Raw genomic sequence first — 24320 nt, 5'->3', positions numbered from 1 at the left:
TCTTCTCTTCCCAACTTTTGCATTCTAGTCACCCATTATTATCAATGCATCTTGATTGCATATTCAGTCAATCTCCGACTGTAAAAGTTGGTAGAAATCTTCTATTTCCTCTTCTTTGGCTCTGGTTGTTGGTGCATATATCTGAATGATAGTGGTATTCACTGGATTTCTTGTACGCGTATGGATATTTTCCTGTCACTCACAATATTGTACTTCAAGACAGATCTAGAAATGGCTTTTCTAACTATGAAAGCAACCCCGTTTTTCCTCACCTCTGGAGTAATATATCATATGATCATCTGACTCAAAATGCCCCATGCCAGTCCATCTCTTCTCACCAATGCCTAGTATATCAATATTTATGTGTTCCATTTCTTCCTTAACAATATCTAATTTTCCTACATTCATGGTTCTCACATTCCATGTTCCATTCATTAGTGTCTGCTTACAACTGTTCCTCTTCCTTTGATTTCCATACTCAAGACAATGATTCACCATCATTGTAACGTAACTATTTTCAGTCTTTGATAATTCATGGGGCTCTATCTGATAAACAATTACACTGATTACTAAGCTTATAAAAGAAGTATGGAAAAATTATGAATCTCCGGATTAGAGCTACAGAATAATGACACTAATAAAATTAAAGACTTACATTAAAAATTCCTTGGAGAGAAAAGTAGAAAGAATTCACAAAATGTGTATGAAATGTTTAAAAAATGTAGCTACTTTTCTCATTCTCTTATTCTATATTTCTTGACTCCTTATTCTAGCGCAATATAAACTCTTTTTTTATCAATTTTATTAGTAACTTTGAGCTTCTCAAACATCTATTTCACTTTGATCAAGCTGGAACCAACTCCTAGCTAACTCAAAGTCTGTTGAGTTTCCATGGTCATAATAGGCACATAAGACAATTGCTCATTTTTTTTTTCCTACAGCACCACAGGTGGATTCAAATCAACAGAGAGGCATTATCTTTTGGTTATCAGTGCAGCTACCTAAGGACTGGCTACACCACCAGAACACCTTCTCTCAAATATATTTCATGAAAAACAGAAGTCAGGATCTTGCTTTCCTGAGGGCTGTGCATATCCTGTGGCAACTGTGTATGCTGCCACAGCTTGGTAACTTCAACCAATAGAAACTTATTATTCCCTGTTGGTCCTGGAAGTCAAATTCAAGCTCATGGACATCAAGTTCATGCCAACTCATAGCTGTCCCTCCAGCACATTTCCTAGACTGTCAATGGTCTGACAGGAGACTGTTCATCTCTTTTCCACAGAGCAGCTGGAGGATTCAAACCACCAGAGAAGCACAGCCTTTGGGCTAGCAGCTCGGCTCTCTGAGGACTACAACACTAGAGAGCCCTTTCTGGATGCCAGAAGTCCAAATTCAAGGTATTTGTAGGGTTTTCCTCCCTCTGGAGGTTCTAAGGGAGATTCTATTCCTTGCTCTTCCTACTTCTTGATGTTTGATGGATGCATTCCTGGACTGTGACCACGTTGCTCCAATCTCTGCTTCCATCCTCCCATCACCCGATCCTGTTCTGTGTGTAGCTTTCAAAACCCTCTCTGCCTCTGTCATAGATATAGCTGATGAGTCTGGAAGACATTATGCTGAGTGAATTATCTCAGTCACAAAAGGACAAATACTGCATAAGACCACTGTTATAAAAATAGTATTGAGATGGGGTGGGAAGAACAGGAAGAGTAGATAGGCTGTCAGGGTTAGCCATCTCACAATTTCCTGGCATAGACTGATAAGTGAACCCAAGGCAGCATAGGGCACATTTCAGAGAGTCTTCTAACAATAACAAAAATAAAATTAATATATCATTGTTATCATTATTACAAATCTAATTATGAAAACTGAGATGCCACACCAAAGACGAGTACTTACTGTAACTCTCCTCCATGAACTCACTTGTTCCACATTTCCCATACACTATCAGAGAGCTGGACAATGACTAGGGATGACAGAAGGAGAATTGATGCCTTTGAGCTGTGGGGGCTGGAGAAGAGTATTGAATATATCATGGAATGCTTAGAGAACAAACAAGTTCATCCTGTAGAGGGTTAAACCGGGCTGCTCCTGGGAGGCAAGGATTCTGAAGCTTTGTCTGACATACTTTGGACATGTTGCAAGCTGGGATCAGTCCTTGGAGAAGGATGTCATGCTTGGGAGGGTGGAGGGACAGTGCAGGAGAGGAAGATTCTCGATGACATGGATTGATTCAGTGACTGGGGTAATGGGCGTGGATGTGTCAAAGACAGTAAGATTGGCCCAGGATAGAGCAGGGTTTAGGGCTGTTGTCCATAGAGTTGCTATAAGTCACAGGCGACTTTGATGGCACATAACAACAACAACTATCTCATTGCATTAACATTCAAGGCAAATGTTTATTGCCTATTTATCTGCTTTGCAAACTGATTAACATCACACAAAAAAGTACTATCTTGCTAAAGATTATTCAAATATGGTTGGAGCAGTACACCAACAGAGAACTGAGAAAAATTCAACCCGGATTCAGAAGAGGCCATGGAACAAGGAATATCATTGCTGATGTCAGATGGATCTTGGCTAAAAGCAGAGAATACCAGAAGGATGTCTATATGAGTTTTATTGACTATGGAAAAGCATTTAGCTGTATGAATGACAAAATATGGCTAACATTGCGAAGAATGGGAATCTCAGAGCACTTAATTGTGTTCATGCAAAACCTAAACTTAGACCAAGAAGCTGTTGTCCAAACAGAGTAAGGGAACACAGAATGGTTTAAAATCAAGAAAGCTGTGCATCATGGCTTTATCCTTCTTCCATATCTATTCCACTTGTATACTCAACAAATAATTTGAGAAAATATATGAAAGAAAAAGAGGCATCAGGATCAGATGAAGGCTCATCAGCAAACATGTTTTATGCAGATGATACAATCGTGCTTGTACAAAGTGAAGAGGACTTGAAGCACTAGTGAAGAATATCAAAGACTACAGCCTTCACCATAAATGAAACCTCAATGTGAACAAAACGAAAATCTTCACAACTGGACCAATAGGCAACATCATGATAAGAGAAAAGATTGAAGTTTCAAGGATTTCATTTTGTTTGACTCTACAATCAACACACACAGAAGCAGCAATCAAGAAATCAAAATGTGTGTTCCATTAGGCAAATCTGCTTTCAAGGACCATGTGTTAAAGAACAAAGATGTCAGTTTAAAGACTTGCACTAAGGTGTGCCTGATTCAAGCCATGGTATTTTCAATTACTTCCAATGTATGTGTAAGTTGGAAAGTGAAAAAGGAAGACCAAAGGAGAATGGACATCTCTGAGTTGTGGTATTGGTGAAGAGTACTGACTATCCGCTGTCAAAGGAACAGACAAGTTCATTGGAGGAAGTGCAGCCAGGCTGCTCCTGAGAGGCAAGGTTAGTGAGACTTTACCCCACATACTTTGGGCATGTTGTCAGAAGGGGCCAGTTCTTGGAAAAGAACTTTCCATTAATGGAAAGGAGGCAAAGTAGAAAAGGGAAGGACAGCTCTAAAGGACATAAATTACCACAGAGAATGCAATGATGGGCTTAAAAAAAATAGCAGAAACTGTGAGGATGGGGCAGGACCTGACAGGGTTTGGATCCCTTGTGTACAAGGCCACAATGAGTCAGAATTGTCTCAATGACATCAAACCACAAACAGCAATAAAGTCTTGGCAAAAATAGAAAGTCTGCTTTCTAAAGAGAAAGGACAGACATCTCAGGCAGCTGCAGTTTGTGTAACTCAAAGCTCCTCTCTTCCTCCAGATGATGTTATTTCTGAGGCTCTTGGTCCCCCAAAGCCATTGTTTTTGGCCAACCATTCAGAAGGTGACAGGAAGGCAGCCTGGTAACAGCTTGGAGGAGAACCTCTGTCTTGGCAACATCCCCTTCTCAAGGGGCCCTCACATGAGCCTGGGTCACTCAGTCAGAAGCATTGAGGGGTCTCAGCAGCTACCTCTGAGCAAAGGCCCTACTCTGCTGAGACCCTCTCAGCAGGCGCTTGTTCCAATTCCAGCCCAGCTCTTGCCTAGTCTCCTTGATCTAAGACATGTATCTGGGGAAAGGGTGAAACAATCGATATTTACCCCCAGTCAATTGTGAGCTACTAAATCTCATTATTTCAAATCTCTCAGAAAAAGCCCTGACATCCGCCCGCCTCACTCACTGGAGACTCGATGTGTGGGAGAACTGGATGAGAGGTAGAGGCAGCCTCCTTCGGGAGCAGGGCTCTGACACAGAAAGGGCAGCAATCTGGCTGCAGCCTCAGGCTCCACTCACCTAGGGGTGGGAAAGGGGATTCAGAGGCTCCCACAGTCCAGCCAGCTTCCTGGTCCAGGGCTTGGATTTCTTTCTCAGCTCACACCAATGGTTTGTGAAAAGACATGACATGTTCCTTTTAAATGAGCAACCAGAGACAAGTCATCCATGAGCTGCCAGAGCACGTTTCATGAAGAGCGTGAAACTCCCAGGGGCCTGAATGAAGCACTCAGCCACAGACCAGCAGCCAGCCAGGCATAGCTAAAGGACTTGACAACTTGGAGGCTGTGTGGGCCCAAGAAAGCAGGGGGTACACATCAGGGCTCTCCCCTCTTTATGCCAAAGAACAACATGGAATCCTATGCCCACATGCACGGATGCGGCCTCCCATCTCCTGCTCTCTTCTCCAGGCCCAGCACCCCAGTCTCATTGGAAGGACAGGAGCAGGGTGGATATGAAGAAGGTAAAAGAGCGCCTGGGTTAATACGGGAAGGGAACTCCAGGTCACAGGATAGAGCCCTTCTCCCAGGCCCCTCTCAGTCAAGGCAGGCCTTTGTAGGACTAAATGAGCTGTTTTAATGGAGAGAAAGTAGATTTCTGGGAGGAAGAAAATCCAAACAAATACACATTATAAGGGGCTCCTGTCTTTTCTTACAGCCCCTACTTTATCAGCTACCTAACTGTAGAGTGTCTGATTCCACCCACTCCCAACCCCACAAAAACATCCCCAAAAACGTGTGCTCATGGAGTTGATTTCCACACCATCTCCTTCGAAGAGTCTCCTGGCTGCCCCCTTCACAGAAGCAGCATCAGCTCTTTCTTGCAAAGTTGGTATCCAAGAGCAAACCATTGGTGCCACAGAGAGATCTGCCCGACTCCCGAGGAGCTCAGAAAAAGGTTCTCTTTTATTTATTTTTTTTTTGTCTGATCAAAACTCTGATTGTTGGCTGTAATCACTGGGCAGTGGCATCTCTGAGAAGGTGCCTCTTCATCCCATCCTGCCATGCTGCATGATCGAGGCGCAGACCTGGGAAAGTTCAAATGCTACTATGTTTTCTATTGTGTTCCATCATAAATTAAGATCAGCTCTAACCAGATCCTCCCTCCGACCTTCATCCTTCCCTGACATTAGCCAGGGGCCTCCCAGCAAGTCACCCACAGATGTACACACTTAAGATGCACTCTTACTAGTTGCTATTCCAGAGAAACTTCCTGAGGTTTCACTTACTCAGCTGTCTAGTGTTGTTTTCCTTATCACACAACAATATGTTAATGATAGGAGTTTGCGTATAAAAATGTGTAAGAAAACATTCTACAGTTTATATGTTTACATACAAATGTTATTGTTATGTGTCAAAAGAGAGTTGGAACTGATTCATAGCTGACTCTCCAGTGGGTTTCCAGAGGCTGTAAAATGTATAGGAATAAATAGCCCATCTTTTTCCACAGAGAAGCTGGTGGATTCGAACTGCATGCCTTCAGGCTGGCATCACAACTCTTTACGGGGCCACCAGAGATACAAATATGCCTAATTTCCATGAGTTTGACTCAGAAGTATGGTGGCTTCACTGAGTAATAGAGTGGCTTCTAAATTAGGATTGTCTGAGCTTTTTCACTCAAAGAGCCAGCATGGGAGAGATATAAAGGTACAACAAACCTCCCCTTAATTAAGAGCAAAGAGAAAGACAAATTAGAATAGATCTAGACGGGAGAACAAGTCAGAGCTCATTTTAAGCTTCATATTGGAAAATACAAGATATCTATTTATAAATTTTAGAATGATCCTGCGTCTATATACACTCACTTGCACACACATACATGTTGAAACAGAAAGGATGATTTTCACAGGAAAATAGGGATATAGAAGAAGGGAAACTTGAGGCCAATGGAATAGGCAAGGAAATATTATAAAGACAGAGGAGGAGGAGAGCACAAGAAGTAGTTAAAGGTCTATGTGAAAAGAGCAAACAAGTCTGTCTTGAAGGGGGTACAACCAGGGTGCTCCTTAGAGACAAGGATGGTGGATCTTCATTTATGTACTTTGGACCTGTTGTCAGGAAGAGCCAGTCCTTGGAAACAGACATCATGCTGAGAAAGGTGGAGGGCCAGAGGAAGGGAGGAAGACTCTCAACAAGAGGAAATGATGCAGTGATTGTAACAATGGCACGTTGGAGATCATGAGGACGGTGCAGGCTAAGAAGTTTCATTCAGATCTATTGTTCATAGGATTGCTATGAGACATAGCTGATTCCATGGCACTTAACAACAACAGTGTGAAAAATCCTAGTTGACTAAAGTTTGGCAATGATCTAAGCCTCTTTCCCTTGTCCAATGAGAATGAAACATGGAGTTAGATGTCTGCAGGGTAAAGCTAGGATGAGAAGGGGATGGAGGAAGTTTGAAGTAGCTCCCAAAGATAAGTGCTGTAGCTTCCTCTGATGGGTGGGCTAACATGTGATATAAGTATTTGTAATCACAAGTTGTTCCAATAATACTAGTACCAAATTAGCCATCAGAATGTGGGAGTCAAAAATACCTTTAATGTTTAATCTATCAAACCAGCCAGCCCATTATTCTAACAATATATAGTTTCTCCAATTCCTTTCAACCCCAGACCTTCAGGTGGTGTTTCTCCGGGTTCAGCCACCAAGAAGGTCCCAAGAAGCTCCTGCAGCTGTGTAGCCTGTAGCCACCCCAGGTGAGCTAAGGATGAAGGCCAAAGAGGTCCAGGTGGAAGCTTCTTTTATAGGATTACTGGGGTTCGGACCACGCCCCCAGGGGAACTGAGGGCTGTGACTTCCAGCAGGGCTGCTAAAATTGAGGAAGCCAGATCAGCTCTTGTTGATGTTGTTAGGTGCCCTTCTGTGAACTACAAATCAGAACGATCCCCTGGGAGTATGCATATCAGCTACATTGCCTTTGGTGAGATGGTCATCATTTTTTTGCATTTTGTGTATTATCTTTCTTCTTCACTATCCTAGTGAAACATAACAGGCCCAGAAGGGAGCATGGCCAGGTTTCTGTCTCCGTATCTTAAATTAGTGAATATTCTGCAGATCACTGCTCTAACTGATGTTAAAACCAGGCATCCATCAATTCCTAGATAGAATCTTGGTTTTTGCAATGCCTTCAGTGCAGTTTGAACTATTCTTTCAGAACTATTGGGGGTTTCGTAATTAATAATAAAATTTTTATTTTTAATTGTGAAAAAAAGAAAATAGTCTAGGGAAGCCAAAATTTGTGGCAAGTCCTACAGCAAGATTCTTACTCCTATCTTGAGAACAATCTGTAACAAAATAGTCAAGACACATTTGGATAAGTAGTTTGTAGGTTCATCATAGAAGGTATTCAGGAGGCTGGATTTCCATCATAAAAATGACAAGCAGTGACATATTGTTTACTAGACTTCAGAAAATGTTGTTGTTGATGGCCACTGGGTTGACCACAACTCATGGAGACCCTATGAATAAAAGACCTGAAGCCTTTTTATAACTATCGTCATTTATCAAAGTTCATAGAGTTTCCAGAGGCATGTTGTTTAGGAAATGGATGTCACTCCTGCTTCTAAACAATGTTAGAAGAGTTTTATATGTATAAATTCAGTTAATCTGCAAATAACAGGACTATAAGACAGTAACACAGTATTTCTTCTCCCAAATCAGCTAAGAAGTGGCTGAGTTAGATTTCAAACACATGTCCAAAGTATTTAAGACATGCATCTAGTAATAATATACAACTTTACTATGATGTATACATTTGACAAAGGATGTTTCTACACAGCCATTTATATATGTTGCAAATATATCCACAGATTTAGTAAAACATATACCGGCAAAGTTATGAAAACTTCTTAAACATAATCAAAAACTTTGACAGAATCAGTCATTGGACCTGGGGAGTCAGCTCACTCTTGGGGGACATGAAGGTCAACTGGCATAATATCCATAAAGAAAATGTTCTACAGTCAGCAAATAGCAAATAGGGTCTTAAAAGCTTGTGAGCTACTATCTAAAATGAAATTGTTGCTCTCTCCCCATCCAAAGCAAAGCAGAATGAAGAAAATGAAAGATGCATAGAAACAGTTGGTCCAAAATACCATGAGAACTTAAGTGTAGACACCTTGAGACCAAGAGAACTAGAGGGTACTCAGATGTCACCGCCAACCACTCTGAAAGGAATTACAGTATGAAGTCCTGGATATTGTTGTTGTTGTTAGGTGTTCCAGGGTCAAGTATGATACATAGTGATGCTATGAACAACAGATAAGAACCCTGACCTAAGCTATCCCATCTTCACAATATTTAAAATACTCAAGCCAATTGCTGAAGTCAGTGATCAATCTATCTGGGTGAGGTTCTTCCTCTCTTTCACTGATCCTCCACTTTTCAAAACACAACATCCTTCTCCATGGAATAGCCTCCCCTAGCAACATACCATGAATATTATCCATGAAGAATGCAAAAGTCATTACAAAGACCGAGGAGGATGAAAAGACTGAGAAGGATGTTGAAATAGACTCTGAATATTGCACTAGAGCACCAAGAAGTCAAAGCAAAGGGAAGAAATCAGGAAGTTAAGGAGCCAAACAGAAGTTTTCAACTCAAGAAGACAAAGCAAAGTATCATAATGAAAAGTGCAAAGAGCTGGAGTCAGAAAATCAAAATGGACAAATTTTCTCAGTATTTCTGAGCTGAAGGAACCAAAGAACAAATTCAAGCTTTGCATTCCAATACTTTAAGGATGTTATGGGCAGAATATTGAACAATCCAAGAAGCATAAAAATAAAAAAGGGAAGAAGTACAGAGTCACTGTGCCAAAAAGAATTGGCTTACATAGAAGAAATTTCACGAAACAACTTATGTTCAAGAGCCACTGGTGATGAAGGAGGAAGTTCAAGCTGCTCTGAAGGAATTGGCAAAAAACAAGGCTTCAAGAATTGATAGATTACAAAAAGCCATATTTCAACAAACAGATGCTGCCCTGAAGGTGCTAATCAGGTTGTGCCAAGAAATACGGAGAATAACCAGTTGGCCAACTGACTGGAAGAGATCCATATTTATCCTCATTCAAAAAAAAAAAAAGTGACCCAATATAGTATGGAAGTTATCAAACATTATAATTAATGTCACATGCAAGGAAAATCCTGCTGAAGATCATCCAAAAATTACTGGAACAGTACATCAACAGAGAATCATCAGAAATACAAGCTGGATGTAGAAGAGGCCGTGAAACTAGGGGCATCATAGCCAATGTCAGATGGATCTTGACTGAGAACAGAGAGTACCAGAGCAATGTCTATTTGTGTTTCATTGACTATGCAAAGGCATTTGTGTGGATCACGACAAATTGTGGCTAACATTGAGAAGAATGGGAATTCCAAAACACCTGATTGTGCTCATGTGAAACCTATACTTGGCCTAGGAAGCAGTAGTCAGAACAGAGCAAGGAAACACTATATATGGTTCAAAATCAAGAAAGGAATGCATCGGGAATATATCCTGTCCCCATAACTTTTCAATCTATATGTGAAACAGATCATCTGGGAGACTGAAAATTATTACATTAAGAGGAAGAATGCATCATGAGAATTAAAGAAAGACTCATCAACAACCTGCATTATGCAGATGATACAACCTTGCTTGCTGGAACTGAGGACCTGAAGAATTTGCCACAGAAGGTCAAGGACTGTAGTCTTCAATATGGATTAAATCCCAACATCAAGAAAACAAAGATTTTCACTACTGGGCCAACTGGCAGCACCATGATAGATGGAGAAGAGATTGAGATTGCTAACAAGCTTGCTCAGGTCCACAATCAACACTCTTGGCCCCAGCAGTCATAAGATCAAAAGACAAATTGCATTAGAAAAATGTGCTTTCAGGGATCTCTCCAATGTTCTGAAGAACAATGATGTCAGTCTGGTAACCAAAGTGCCCCTGATCCAGGCCATAGTCTTCATAATTACTTACTATGCATCAGAGAGCTAGACAATGACCAAAGATGACAGAATTGATGCCTCTGAGTTGTGGTGCTGGAGAAGAGTAATGAACATACCATGGACTACCAAGAGAACAAACAGGTCTGTCTTGGAAAGGGTAAACAAAGAAGCTCCTTGTAGGAAAGATTTTGAGGCCCCATCTCACATAGTGTATACATGTGGCCAAGAGGCCTTGAAGAAAGACATCATTCTTGGTAGGGTGAAGGGACAGTTCAGGAGAGGAAGACCTTGGATGAGATAGATGGACAGACTAGAGTAATGAGGGTAGATGGGTCACAGAGAGTGAACTTGGCTCAGGATAGAGCAGGATTCAGAGCTACTATTCATAGGGTCACTATGAGTCAGAGTCTACTCAATGGTACATAATTACAACAACAACAACAGCAACATGCCTAAAGCATGTGAAACAAAGCTGTATAACCTTTGCCTCCTAGGAGCACTCTGGCTGCACCTTCTCCAAGACATATCTGTTTGTTCTTCTGGCAGTCCATAGGGTATTAGGCACTCTTCTCCAACACCACAGCTCAAAGACATAAATTCTTCTGTCATCCTTATTCATGGTTCAGTCTCAAATGCTTACCAAGTGATTGAAAAGATCATGACCTGAATCAGACACATCTTAGTCCTCAAAGTGGCATCACTGCTCCTCAATAATTTAGAAGAGTCCCTGCCTGCAGATTTTCCCAGTGCAATTCATCATATGATCCCCTGACTGCTGATACCAAAGGATTGATTTGTGGGTGGATCCAAGAAGATGAAGTTGTTGATAGTTTCAGTCTTCTCTCCATCTCTCATGATGTTGCCTATCTGCCTAGTGGTGAGAATATTGTTCTTGAAAAATTCAAGCCCTAGCCAGAGTGGAAAAAAAAAACAACTCAAGTTCTGGATAAATTAGGGGAAAATGTGGAACAAAGCTAAAATTTTTTTAAAAATAATTTACTGGCCAAATACAGGCTGATGGAACCTTCAAGACTATGGCCCTTAGTAACCCCTCAGGTCTGCTACTGAACTCACCAGCAGGGTTCAAAATTTAGTCAAATAATAGATGAGTCTGTAAAGTAAATAACACCAAGAAAATGCACAGTCCTTAGAATAACTAACCAATCAACCATTTGAGATTAAAAAAGACAACGTTTTCTCAAAAGTACAAAAGGGGAATAGGTTTAGGAAAGAAGGAGGAATGAAAAGGAGAAATACAGAGATGAAGTGAAGTGAGTGACACTACATTGTGGGTGCTGCAATCATGAAACACAGTATGCATTAAATGAGCTAAAAATCTATTTTCTCTGTAAACATTCAAAATGTTTACAAACATTCAAAATGATTTTTTAATAGAAAACTGATCTGCCATATGAATATTCACAGCAAAAATTTTCAAAAATAAAAATTATAATAGTAATAACAGAATTTTAGCACAATGCCTAACATATAATATCTGTTAGTTATTATTAATAATAAAGAGCAGTAAACCTGAATTTCTGTTTACATAAAATTGAAACAAGATCCATACCCCACACCATATACAAATACAACTCAAGATGGATCGAGGACATAGCCATAAAACTATAAAGATCATTAAAAAATTGGGACACATTTAAGAGCTCTAGTCTATGGTATAAATAGACTATAAAATATTATAGAAAATAACACACTCAACAGAGGATAAACTAGATGATTGGGACCTTGTAAAAATTAAATCCTGTTGTGCATGAAAAGATTTCTCCAAGAAACAGCACAACAATCCCAAAGGCACATGGTTTGAATCCACCAGCTGCTCTGCAGGAGAAGGATGGGCTGTCTCCTCTCAAGTGATTAACTGTTTCTGAAAACCCACCCAGAGTGTCTGCTATGGGTCAGTTCCATCTTGACAATACATAAAGACAATACATACTGGTAAAAAAAAAAAGATTCAACAATGGCATAACTGACCATGGACTAATCTCTAAAATTTATCGAAAACTCCAATAACTGAATAATAAAAGACAAATAATCAATTACACAATTTGCAGAGGACATGAACATGTAAGTGAAAGAAGACACTCAGCTTGTCACAAGACACTTTTAGAAATGTTCTCAAGATCATTAACTAGTAGAGAGATGAAAATCAAAACAATGGGATATTATCTCTTCCCAGTAACAATAGTGAAGTTCAATAAGACAGCAAACTATAAATATTTGTGAAGGTATAGAGAGAGTAGAACTCTCAAACACTGCTAAATGGGAATGTAAAATGGTACTACCACAGTGGAAAGTAGGTTGATACTTTTTTAAGAAGGTGGGACTAGAAATACAATTTGACCCAGCACTCCCACAACTAGGTATATATCTGAAAGAAATCACAGGTGCCCTGTGAACAGCTTTGTGGACACCCATATCCACTGCAGTATTCTTTACAACAGCAAAGAAGTGGAAACAATTCAAGCATCCATTAACAGACCAAAGCCATAAGGACTGTGGTGCATTCACACAGTGAAGTCCTTTGCAACACTTAAAGGCAATGAAGAATTCACAGAAGAGTGCCTAACATAGATGTATCTAGAGGACGTTGTTGTTGTGTTGTTGTGGAGTTGGAACCGACCCATAGCTGACTCTCCAGTTGGTTTTAAGAGGCAGTAAATCACATGGGAGGAGATTGCCCATCTTTCTTACATGGAGCAGCTGGTGGGTTCAAATGTGCCTTTGTATTGGCAGTACAATTCCGTACCACTACACCACCAGAGCTCCCTAGAGGACAGTAGGCTAAGCAAAATAAGTCAGTCACAAAAGGATGGTATAAGAACACTATTATAAAAAGCTAAGGTAAGGTTTACAAACAGAATCAGTCTTGGATGGTTACCAGGGATAGAATGGGAAGGAGAGGGAAGTAAAAATTAATAAACAGATAAGTTGAGTGCAGGGAAAAATAATATACAATAAGGAGTTGATCAGACATTGTCATTAGTTAATAACATTAACCAATTGTAAAGAATATTATGGGTACTCTTATGGTCTAGTGGGTAAAGAGCTGAGCTTCCAATCCAAAGGAAGGCAGTTCAAATCCACCAGTTGCTCTGAGGGAGAAAGATCCTCTCATGTGACTTACAGTCTCTGAAAACCTGCTGAAAATCAGCTATAAGCCAGTTCCAACTCAATGACACTTAACAACAATAACAAAAACTAATTTTATAACACAAAATATCTATGATCTAATGGAATTGTAATAACAATGTTATAAAGTGTGTGATGATAGAATAAAAGCTTGTAAACTTTCATTCAAATATCAAAATAATGTGAATATTTAAAAAAGGACCAGCATTGTTTTAGCTCTGTATTGTATTGTTACCTATAAACTATGTAAAACTAACTCTAGGGATGTTTTATTTTAAAAGATGTATTTATATGCCCAAACAAAATATAAACGATTGAGAAAGTGTGGTATATTTACACAATGGAATACTATACAGCACTCAGAAGCAATAATCTTGAAAATTACTACATAACGGGAGAGACTGGAGAGCATGATGGTGAAAAAGTTAACTCAGTCTCATAAAGACAAATACCACATAAGACCATTATAGTAAAAATAGAAGGATAACTAGTAAGATGTGTATAGGGTTTTACTGAAGAATGAGTGAGAGCAGAAGGGTGAGAATGGGCAGGGAGGAAATGACAGAGTTGCACAATTTGGTGGATAGAGGGAGAGGGTAAAGGAAATAGGGAAGATCCAGCGGAGACCTGAAAAGACAGGGTAATGATGGGCATAGTCCAGTGGTGGTTAATTTTCTATACACAATGTATGAGAATGATTGTATGAAACATAATGTCAATCAAGGAAAGCATGGGGGGAGAAATCTGCATAATAAAACAAACAAACAAAGGAATTTCTTTTTAAATCACAGATTTAAAGGTCTTAAACACTAATGACTGAAGATCAGAGGAGTGGTAGAATGACATTAAAGGCATTATCCATGAATAAAGCATTTTCCAGTTACTAAAAAAATAATAATAATTGTGCTGAAACACTTAAAAAAATAAAATGAAAAGCCATAGTGGCATCAAGCATAACCTACTAGGCTGGCAACTTAGTAGGTCTGTGGGGGTGCACCTCTCTGGAGGCTCAAATCTACCAGCAATTCCATCAGAGAAAGATGGCAATCTTCTATATGATTTACAGCCTCAGAAACCCAATGGAAGGTTGGCTCTGAGTTGGTTCTGATTTCAGCTTTTTGAACTAAAAGTTTGACAGTTGGAATCCACCAGTTGCTCTTCAGGAGAAAAATGAACAGTCTCCTCCTGAAATTATTTATCACCTTGGAAACCTGACAGAGGAGAACTATGATTTAGGATCAACTTAATGGCAGTAGTTTTTGTTTTCTGGTTGTATTATTACCAATAATTCACTTTTCATATTGAAACACTATTATAGATTTGGCCACCCTTTCTAAATGGTTCCTCTACTCCCTTGCTGAAATGTACAGTTCATCTGTCTGAAAGATGATCACCTTCAGCAAAAGGAAAGATGCCCACAGAGTATTTGGAGATGGGAAGGGCACTGGCATTTTGTGGGTGAGGTGGCCAGTGAAACAAATATCTTGCAATGCTGAGGACTGACCCACATGAGAAGGACTGCTCTCACCTAAAAGACAAGGAATGTATCCCCTGGGAAAGAGCACTGCTTGGGAAATATTTGTATTTGAGTACTCCAAAACAAAATCAGTCTAATAAACTAAACAAAGAGATAAAGCAATCCTCAGTTACAAAGCCAAAATTACCTCCTGAGGGCTTCTGGTGGCTCTACCAGGATGAGAACCTGAGTGGCTGAGGCCCAGGTGTCATCCAGGGCCCGACGCATCTCCTGCAGCTGGTCCAAGGGTAGCGTGCCCAGTCCCCCAACTGACCAGCCTACCAGCTGCTCTTGTTCATCTATCTCCTTCCTCAGTTGTTCGTCTTTTGCTTCCAGCACAGCCATTCTTGCTTGGAGAGCTTCCATTTCTTGCTGTGGAGTAAGAAGAGATTCCATATTAACCTGCTAGTGGCATATTGCTCTACTACTGACACACGTTTAAATTTGAGGTGGTCATAAGTTCCAGAAAGAAAAAAACAAAATAGATGTCAGAAAAGACCCTTAAAAATTGCTCTAGAGCATCAAGCCAAAACAAAGGGAAAACTTGCTAATGTAAAAGAACTGAATGGAAGATTTCAAAGAGCAGCTTGAGAAGACAAAGCAAAGTATTATAATGGAATGTGCAGAGAGCTGGAATTGGAGAATAAAAAGGGAAGAACTTGCTCTGCATTTCTCAAGCTGACAGAATTGAAAAAGTTAGGCCTTGAGTCATAATATTGAAAGATGCTATGAGTAATAAATTGAATGACCAAGAAAGCATCAAAGGAAGATGGAGGGAACACACAGAATCACTGTATCAAAAAGAACTGACTGTAACTTAATTCTTTTTTTTTTAAATTTAAATTTGTTATTAATTTCAGTGAAAATTTACAGAGGCTTTGGATTTCCATTCAGTCATTGTTGTAGATTTGTCCCCTCCCAAGGCTCCCCCCCACCAGACATTACCCTTTTGGAAAAGTAAAAGATTCTTTCATTATTTTACAAACCCACCCCCAGGTCCACTCCACCATGTAGCCATCGCTCTAGACTCCTGTCATGACCGAAATACCTAATCACATGTCTCTTTTAAACAGTATTCTCTCTTCTCTGTTTCAGAGCAGCATACATTATTGAACCCATCTTACTCAGTCTCTCCCCAACCCCAAGGACAGTCCCATTCTACAACAGTGGCACCATGCAATATTTGTCCCTTTGTGACTGGGACATTTCACTCAGCATAATGTTCTCCAGAGTCAACCATTTTGAGTAATATTGCATGAGTTCCTTGTTTTTTAATGCAGCATAGTATTCCATTGTGCGAATATACCACAGCTTCTCTAGCCATTCGTTTGTTGATGGGCACTTAGGTTGTTTCCAACTCCTTGCTATTGTGAACAAAGCTGCAATAAACATGGGTGTGCATATATCTGCTTGGGTGTCAGTTATGGTCTCTTTTGGGTATATTCCCAGTAATGGAACTACCTTACCTCTGTAACTTGATTTGTGCCACTATTAGAACCTCTACTCAGAATATTATTGCTTTTCAATTTTTGACTCATGCACTTTTAACTTGTTAGTTAAATTTGTATCTTCTAGGCTGCAACACTTCCATGATACATCTTCGAGGATATGAACATGTACGGCTAAGCACAACTGATAACAGTGCATCTAAATTCCAAAATCAATCTCCATAATAGTCTATGTGTTTCCTACTGCCAAAGGGGCCCTTTAGAGTAGTGAGAGAAGATCTTCACCCTGAAACCCACAGCGTCCCTTTTCAGCAGGAAGTAGCTAAGAGAATACGCCATCCCCTTTTCCTTATGAATCAGGGTGAAGTCTCTCTCAGGGAGGAGTGATAGGGAATGGCAAGGGACACACTGACAAAAGAAATTAATCAGAACTGACTTTGACAAGCACTGTGGCAATTGGACAATTAAAACAGACATTGGTGGGGGGAAGAAGAACAAACTGGGGATGAGGGTGGAGAAAACAGTGCAACAATGAATGAATGAAAACCCAAAATCTCTGTAAATGTTCATTAAAACTAATAAAATTTAATTTAAAAAAGAAAAAGGACTGACACTGAAAAATTTCAGGAAGTATCATCTGAGCAGGAGCCAATGGTAATGAAGGAGGAAGTGGAAACTGCTTTGAAGGCACTGGCAAAAATAAGGCCCCAGGAATCTATAGGATACCAATTGACTTGTTTCAATTAACAAATGCAGCCCTGGATGTGCTCACCAGTCTATGACACAAAATTTGGAGGACAGCTACTTGGCCAATGGAAAGAAAGGGGTCCATATTGTTCCCATTCCCAAGAAAGGAGGTTCAATAGAATGTGGAAACTATCAAACAATATCATTAATCTCATATGGAAGAAAAAGAACCCTGAAGATCATTCAAAAATGGCTAGACTAGTACATAGACAAGGAACTGCCAGAAGTTCAAGCAGGATTTAGAAGAGTCCATGGCACCAAGGATATCATTGCTGACATCAGATGGATTCTCACTGAAAGTAAAAAACACCAGGAGAATGTCTATTTGTGCTTTACTGACTATGCAAAGGCATCTGACTGTGTGGATTACAACAAGCTATAGTTAATACTGAAAAGAATGGGAATCCTAAAACACTTAATTGTGCTCATGTGAAACCTATACTTAGACCAGGAGGCTGTTGTGCAAATAGAGCAAGGAAACACTACATGGTTTAAAATTAAGAAGGGAGTACATTTGGGTTGTGTTCTCTATCCATACTTATTCAATCTGTATGCTAAGCAAATAAATTATTCAAGAACTTAAAGACTCTATGAAGAGCAATGTGGTTTCAGGATCAGAGGGAGACTCATCAATAACCTGTGTTAGGCAGATGACACAAGCTTGCTTGGTGAAAGTGAGGAGGACTTGAAGCACTTGTTGCAGAAGATCAAATAATAAAGTCTTCAATAGGGATTGCATCTAAATGTCAAGAATACAAATATTCTTATCCCCGGACATCACGATAGATGGAGAAAAGATTGAAACAACTTCATCTTATTTGGATCTACAATTAACACCCTTGGTACCAGCAGTCAGGAAATAAGAGACACATTGCACTGGAAAGTCTGCAGTTAAGAACCTCTCCAAATTATTGAGGGATAATAATGTCAGTTTAAGGACTAAGTTGTGCCTGATTCAGACCATGGTTTCTCCAATCACTTGCTATGCGTCTGAGAGTTGGATAATGAATAGGATCACAGAAAAAAATTGATACCTTTGAGTTGTGTTGTTGTAGAAGAGCACTAAACGTCCTACAGATGGCCAAAAGAATAAAATAAATATGTCTTTGGAGAAGGTGCACCCAGAGTACTCTGGAAGCAAAATGATGAGGCGTTGCCTCATATCCTACTGGCATGTTGCTAGAAGAGTCTATTCCTTGGCGTGGGACATGATGCTCATGAAGGTGGAGGGTCAGCAAAGGAGAGGAAGACCCTTGACCAGGTAGACTGACATGGTGACTGCCACAAAGACTCTAATGTGTCAGGAGGTGTGAAGATGGCACAGAACAGGACAGGGTTCAGATCTGTTGTTCATAGAGTCACTACGGGTCATACTCGACGGCATCTAACAACCACATGGGTTCCAGAGATGGAGGCTCCTGTCTGAGGCAGGCAGAGTTTGATTTGGGGTTTTTGGGGATTGGGGTGTTGTAGTTTTTTTCTTGCTTTTTTTATATATACTAGTTTATTTACACAGTTTGAATATATTGTTTTCCAGACTAGATTCTTCCAATTTCCCTCACCCTCCCACCCATCAAATTATATAACCTCATGATTAAACCTCCCTTCCCCCTGCACATCCTCATCCCTCTGCTTCTACTCTCTGCCAACCCTTTGGATCCTTATACTCATTCAACAATAATGGTTTTATATAATATTTGTCCTTGTGGGACTGAGTTAATTCACTCAGTATACTGCTCTCCAGACTTTCTCAAGGTAAGTAATAATTTACAAAATCATTACTCCTGCATGCTGCATAGTATTCCATTGTGTAAATTTAGGCAGGCAGAGTTTTAAAGGTTTCCTGAACTATGAAAACCATGTCAACTTTATAGTTCTCATCAGCTGAAACAAGGTAAATATATTTCCTCACAATCACTGCCTCCTGAACAAACAAACAAAAGCCACAGGACAACTGCATGTAAAGATACCAGCTAAGAAGGGACACTTACCACAAGACCCCAAGGAAAAAGGCAAAGAATCCCTGTTGGTCTGTCCCCAAATCTGAGGCTTTATTGTGCAGGGAAAGTAAGTAATCATGGTTTCTTAGGTTTGCAATAAGAAGAACACAATGTTCCAGCTGGTGACATAGTAAAAAATACTATACAAATGTCATTTCCATTAGTACAACAGGGATCCAAATAGTGCCATTCCATCTCAGGCCAATAAATAAAGCAGGCAGCAGGTAACTGACGACTGTGTACACACATTCCCTGTAGTACATGACTACATGCTTCCAAATGACAATCAGCTCTTTAAGTCAGCACACTCAAAAGGCCCATGGTGTGGCTTCAGAAGGGTATAAACACAGCGCTAACCTGGATGTCTCCTCGTCTCGTACCACAGGGCACAGATACTCTACAAATTCGACCTGCTACACCCACCTCTAGTAAGCTAGACAAATAAATCCTAAATGGAATAATGCCTTGGGGTTCCCATTAGTCCAAGATTACTGCATTACCGTCAGAGTAATTATCTTCCCACCTCCAACTCCCTATGCACTGTTCTCACCACAAGAGCCTCTGTGTGGCAGAAACTACCATGTGCTCAGCTCCTGGTCACAAGGTAGGTGAAGGCACAGCTTTTCGTCCACCCGTCCCTGCCCTCGTCCTTAGTGGAGATGCCTCAGAAGACAGGATTGGAGGTCTGTTTCAGAAATGTCACAGCTCCCAAAGCCCCCTTCTACTTCCCACATGCAGGGTCATCCTAACTCAGAACAGATTCAACAGCTCTGAGTAGCCACCCATGCGATTCTCTGAAATGAGGTCAGATCATGTCACTTCACTGTGTCCAAGCCTGCAGTGGGCTTCCCATTTCAACTGGCCTCCAGGCCCTACAGCCCCCTCCATCCCAACTTCACTGGGTACCACTCTCCCCTCACTCGCCTTCCCTGAGACTCCTGGGCTCAGAGCTGCCCAGCATACACAGGGCACCCTCACCTAACCAGCCTTTACCGTGCTAGACTCTGCCTGTAGAACTCTCTGAAGATTTCTGCCAGGTCTCTTCCCTCTTCTTCTCCCAACAGCAGCTCTGTTCCCACTTCTCAGCCAGTTGGTACCGTCACTGACACCCTGGTCTGCTCGCTGAGCTCTTATCACCTGGTGACAGCTGCAAAGAGTCATTCTCGACCCCTGGCATTCCTGTGTGCAGCATAGAAAAGCTCCCTAGACGTTTTTAACACATTGCCACACACTTTTTAAATTGACGACCGTGCTTAGAAACATATTTGCCGTCATTTGCAGCAACGTGTTAAGAAACTCTAACTATAAAATAAGCCTTGGTAGCTCCCTCTGGTCCAAGATTACTGTACTATTGCCAGAGTCTCCCACCCAATCTGCCTGCTCCGACCTCCAACCCCCTGTGCACTGTGCTCACCAGGGCGCTGCAACTGGAGGTCCAGAGGTCCTGGAAGCGGCTCAACAGGCCTGTCTTCCCAAGCACTCCTGGGGAGGCTTGAACTGACAAACTTCCTCAAGCAGTCTAGCACTTGACCATCTGCACCACCAAGGACCTACTTCAAAGCCTGCAAGGTCCTGTGTACACACTGAGCCATGTACTAAGTCATGAAGAACTCTGTCGGCTCTCTGAGCTCCTCACTGCCTGCTGACTTTAGCACAGGAGCCTTAAGGTCTAGGCCCTGGGTGACTCTTGCCACTCTCATCCATTGTCCGGGGGCCCACACTGGACACTCATTGACTGTCGCTGGACATTCACAGGTGTGCCTGCCTGGCCAAGTCTGCACTCACTGCTTTGTCTCCTTATACGCTCACTACCCAGCATGGCAGTACTTTATTTCCTTAAACGACAGCAGCACACATCCCTTTCTGCCTTCCAAAAGAATGTTGTAAAGGTCAAAATGACAAGAGGTGACAAATTGGCCCGGCAGACAAGCAGGGCATGTTCAGAAGGTAACGAGGGCATCAGAAACTCATTATGGAGCAGCCACTGCTGAGCTTTCAGGCGCTCCTTTGTAATGAGGCTGTACAGCCCTCCAGTCACCCTCACCCCTCCATCTTGGTTTATACCTTACAAGGTGACAGCTAAGTCTCTAATTGCTACACTTAAGAAATCCAAGACCCACTTTGTCACATGAGAAAAATATTGCCCTAAGTTACTGAAGATTCTTCGTCAGCATACCTGAAGTCTCCATTTTTCCTGAATAAGCCGTTCTCGCCTGGTAACGGTCACACGGAGTCCATCCTGAGCAGGAGGTCCCAACGGTTTGGACTCTATTCTGAGCATGGGTTGGGTTTCTTCACTAACGGCCCTGAAAATAAAACACCACAAATGTGAAATCCTCAGGTCTACAGTATGTTTGAGGGTAGAAGAAATCTCCCCAAATGGCCTCTGGCTGTTCTCTTCATCTGGAGGATTGTAGGGAAGAGGTATCTATGGAACGTAGATTACCATTTTCATTTAAGCATGTTGAGGTTTGGTTTGGATGTTTCCTCCTTTCCTCATAGCCTAATTTCCATTATACCTTGGACTCTGATGACCAAAATGATAGTCACTAACCACACAGAGGCAGAACTCAAGAGATCAAATGACATATTCCATTGTCAAATCTACCACAAAGGATCTCTCTAAAGTATCAAAGAGCAAAGATGTCCCTTTGAGGTACAATGTGCCTGACCTAAGTAAGCCAGGATATCTTCAGCCACCCGCAATCCTGCAAAAGCTGGGCAACTGAACAAGGAAGAACAAAAAACTGAGGCCTTTGAATTACAGTGTTGGTGAAGATACAGAATATACCGCAGACTATCAGAAGAACAAACAAATCTGTCTTGGAAAAAAGATAATGAGATTTTGTCTCACAATTTGGACATGTCATCAGAAAGGGCCAGGCTCTGGAGAAAGACATCATGCTTCAAAGAGCAGAAGATCAATGAGAAAGAGGAAGACTCTCAATGAGATGTGCTGGCACGATGGCTACAATAGACTCAAATAGGGCTTCAGTTGTGAGGATGGTGCAGGCCTGGGGGATGTTTTATTCTGTTGAGGACAGCCCAGACTGGGTGACATTGTATATGGTTGTTCAGCTGTGAGGATGGTGTGGGGCTGGGTGATGTTGTCTATGTCTGTTTAGTTGTGAGGACTGTGAGGGACTAGGCGACACTGTATACAGTTGTTCAGCTGTGAGGACAGTGCAGGACTGGGCAATGTTGTATTTGGTTGTTCAGTTGAGAACATGGTGCAGGACTGGGCGATGTTGTATATGTCTGTTCAGTTATAAGAATGATGCAGGACCAGGTGATGTTGCATATGGTTGTTCAGCTGTGAGGATGGTATGAGACCGGGCAATACTGTACACATCTGTTCAGTTGTGAGGATGGTGACATATACCATTATTCATTATGAGGACGGTGCAAGAGAGGGTGATGCCTCGTTCTGTCGTATACTCCGTCACTACAGAGCTAACAGGAAGGCACCTTCCCACAACAACTTAACAACCAAGCACACCTACTGAGCCCTTGAAAGGTTGTTCTTCCAAGTTAAAATGTGCTAACAGTGTAAAGCACACACCATATTTTAAAACTTAGGGTTAAAAAAATCTTAAATAGTTCCTTAACATTTGTTGATTGTACTTTTAAATTAAAGAGTTTTGGATATGCAAGTATGTGTTGCTTAATCCACAATATAGTGTCTGAAATGGAATGTGATTTGAACATTGTATGAACACCGCATTAGAACCTGTGGGGGCCTGTTTCAGGTCTTTCTCGTAGCCACTACTGCCCATGGAGATGTTGGGGGGAGGGGGAGAGCTAGGGGAGCATGGTTGTGGCTGAGTGGACTAAGTGGTAGGTCAGAGGGAGAGGCAGCAAGCTGGGGAGAACAGGACACACCTGGGCCCACCTGTGGGTCCACCCAGCAGCTGGAGGAGTCTGGTCCTGAAGCTCTGACACCACCTCCAGACACTGTGCTCAGAGCCACGGCCTCTGTCTCCCTGGTCTGCGTCATCCCTGAGACCCAGCGCTGCAAAAGCCAGGGCATGGGGTCTTTAAAACCATTCACAGAACAACTCCTCACCATTGAGTCAGAATCGACTCACAGCAGCCCCTCCAGGGGTTTTCAGAGGTGGTGAAGCACACAGGCGAGGACAGCTCCTCCTTCTCCCATGAAGCAGGTGGTGGGTTCAAACTGTCTACCTTTAGGTTATCAGCACTGCTTTTTCCTTGAAAGGAAAAAAGTCCTATAGTACCACACCCATATATGTTGTAGGACACTGCCCTCTGAGACATCAAACAATGAATACCTGTATTTGGTTAAATGAAAATTAGTATTTCCCTTTCCTCTCTCACTGTAGCCCCTAGGTGACTCTGAGGGATGGTGGTCTGGAGAAGAGCACTCTCTTTCCAATCAGGGGACCCGTGTTTGGTTTCTAGTCAATGAATCCCAAGCACGTGCACCACTTTTGGGTCACCAGAAGCTCGCCTGCTAGCTCGACACTCAACAGGCTTCCATGAAACCTCCAAATTAGTCTAGGCTAAGCATTAAGGCTTGTCTACTTGTGAAAATGTAAAGATCAAAATGGTTCACTGTGTGTGGTGCCATGAGCGTGGGGCTGACTTGGTAACAGCCAACAAAAAAAAAAATACTAGATAATTTACAATTACACATGGAGCTCATATTGTCTTTCGTTGCCAACATGGCTTTGGACATCCACTGAGCCATGTCCCAGGACTACCCTTGGTGTGGAGGCTGAAAGAAGTGACTTAGAAGTCCTTGGGTGAAAGCTTCTCAACCAAGGTCTGGCAAAAGGCTGAAAAATCTATCAGGCTCTTTCTCTTATTCTTGCAAGAACTGACATATTTGATTAAAGTGATACTCACAAAAATGCAGACACAACTTACTTATTTTAAATTGCTTTTACAATAGCTATGCAGAGATTCATAGTCAAAGTACAATCAATTCCGCTTAGAATGTTTGATTCCTAACACAGTTCAGTATGACAGAGTTATATTTAACCCAATTAAAGCAATGCCCAGAATTCCAGGAAGCCAAGTCTAAGAAAACAATAACAAAATGTAAAATAAATCAAATAAAGGAGGAAACAGTGCATCATCACGAGTCAGATAATATTGATTATTTTGAAATTATTCTCTCAGATCAATATGAAAGACAGGTATGCAAGCAGAAATTTCAAAAAAAATATTTTTAAAGCTATCATCAAAGCTATCATCTTGGTACCAGC

At 41.3% G+C, this 24320-nt stretch overlaps 1 protein-coding gene across 1 annotated transcript in view; it reads right to left on the bottom strand.

Moving 5' to 3' along the window:
• LOC102844345 (disrupted in schizophrenia 1 protein-like) overlaps positions 1 to 24320 on the bottom strand; it is a gene marked incomplete at its 3' end in the record, with an annotated part of 195017 nt that overhangs the window by 75265 nt on the left and 95432 nt on the right. Inside the window, exons 5-6 of the mRNA XM_006902893.1 lie at positions 21266 to 21395; positions 15043 to 15266 (exon numbers count right to left, since the gene is read on the bottom strand). Coding sequence (XP_006902955.1) covers positions 15043 to 15266; positions 21266 to 21395 — 354 coding nt within the window. The remainder of the gene's footprint in view (positions 1 to 15042; positions 15267 to 21265; positions 21396 to 24320) is intronic.

The sequence above is a fragment of the Elephantulus edwardii genome, unplaced genomic scaffold (assembly GCF_000299155.1).
Source record: "Elephantulus edwardii isolate Elephantulus edwardi_28Jun2011 unplaced genomic scaffold, EleEdw1.0 scaffold00466, whole genome shotgun sequence".
Taxonomy (NCBI): Eukaryota; Metazoa; Chordata; class Mammalia; order Macroscelidea; family Macroscelididae; genus Elephantulus; species Elephantulus edwardii.
Note: the sequence above shows the minus strand (reverse complement) of the source record. Positions and strands in the feature narration are given on the sequence as shown.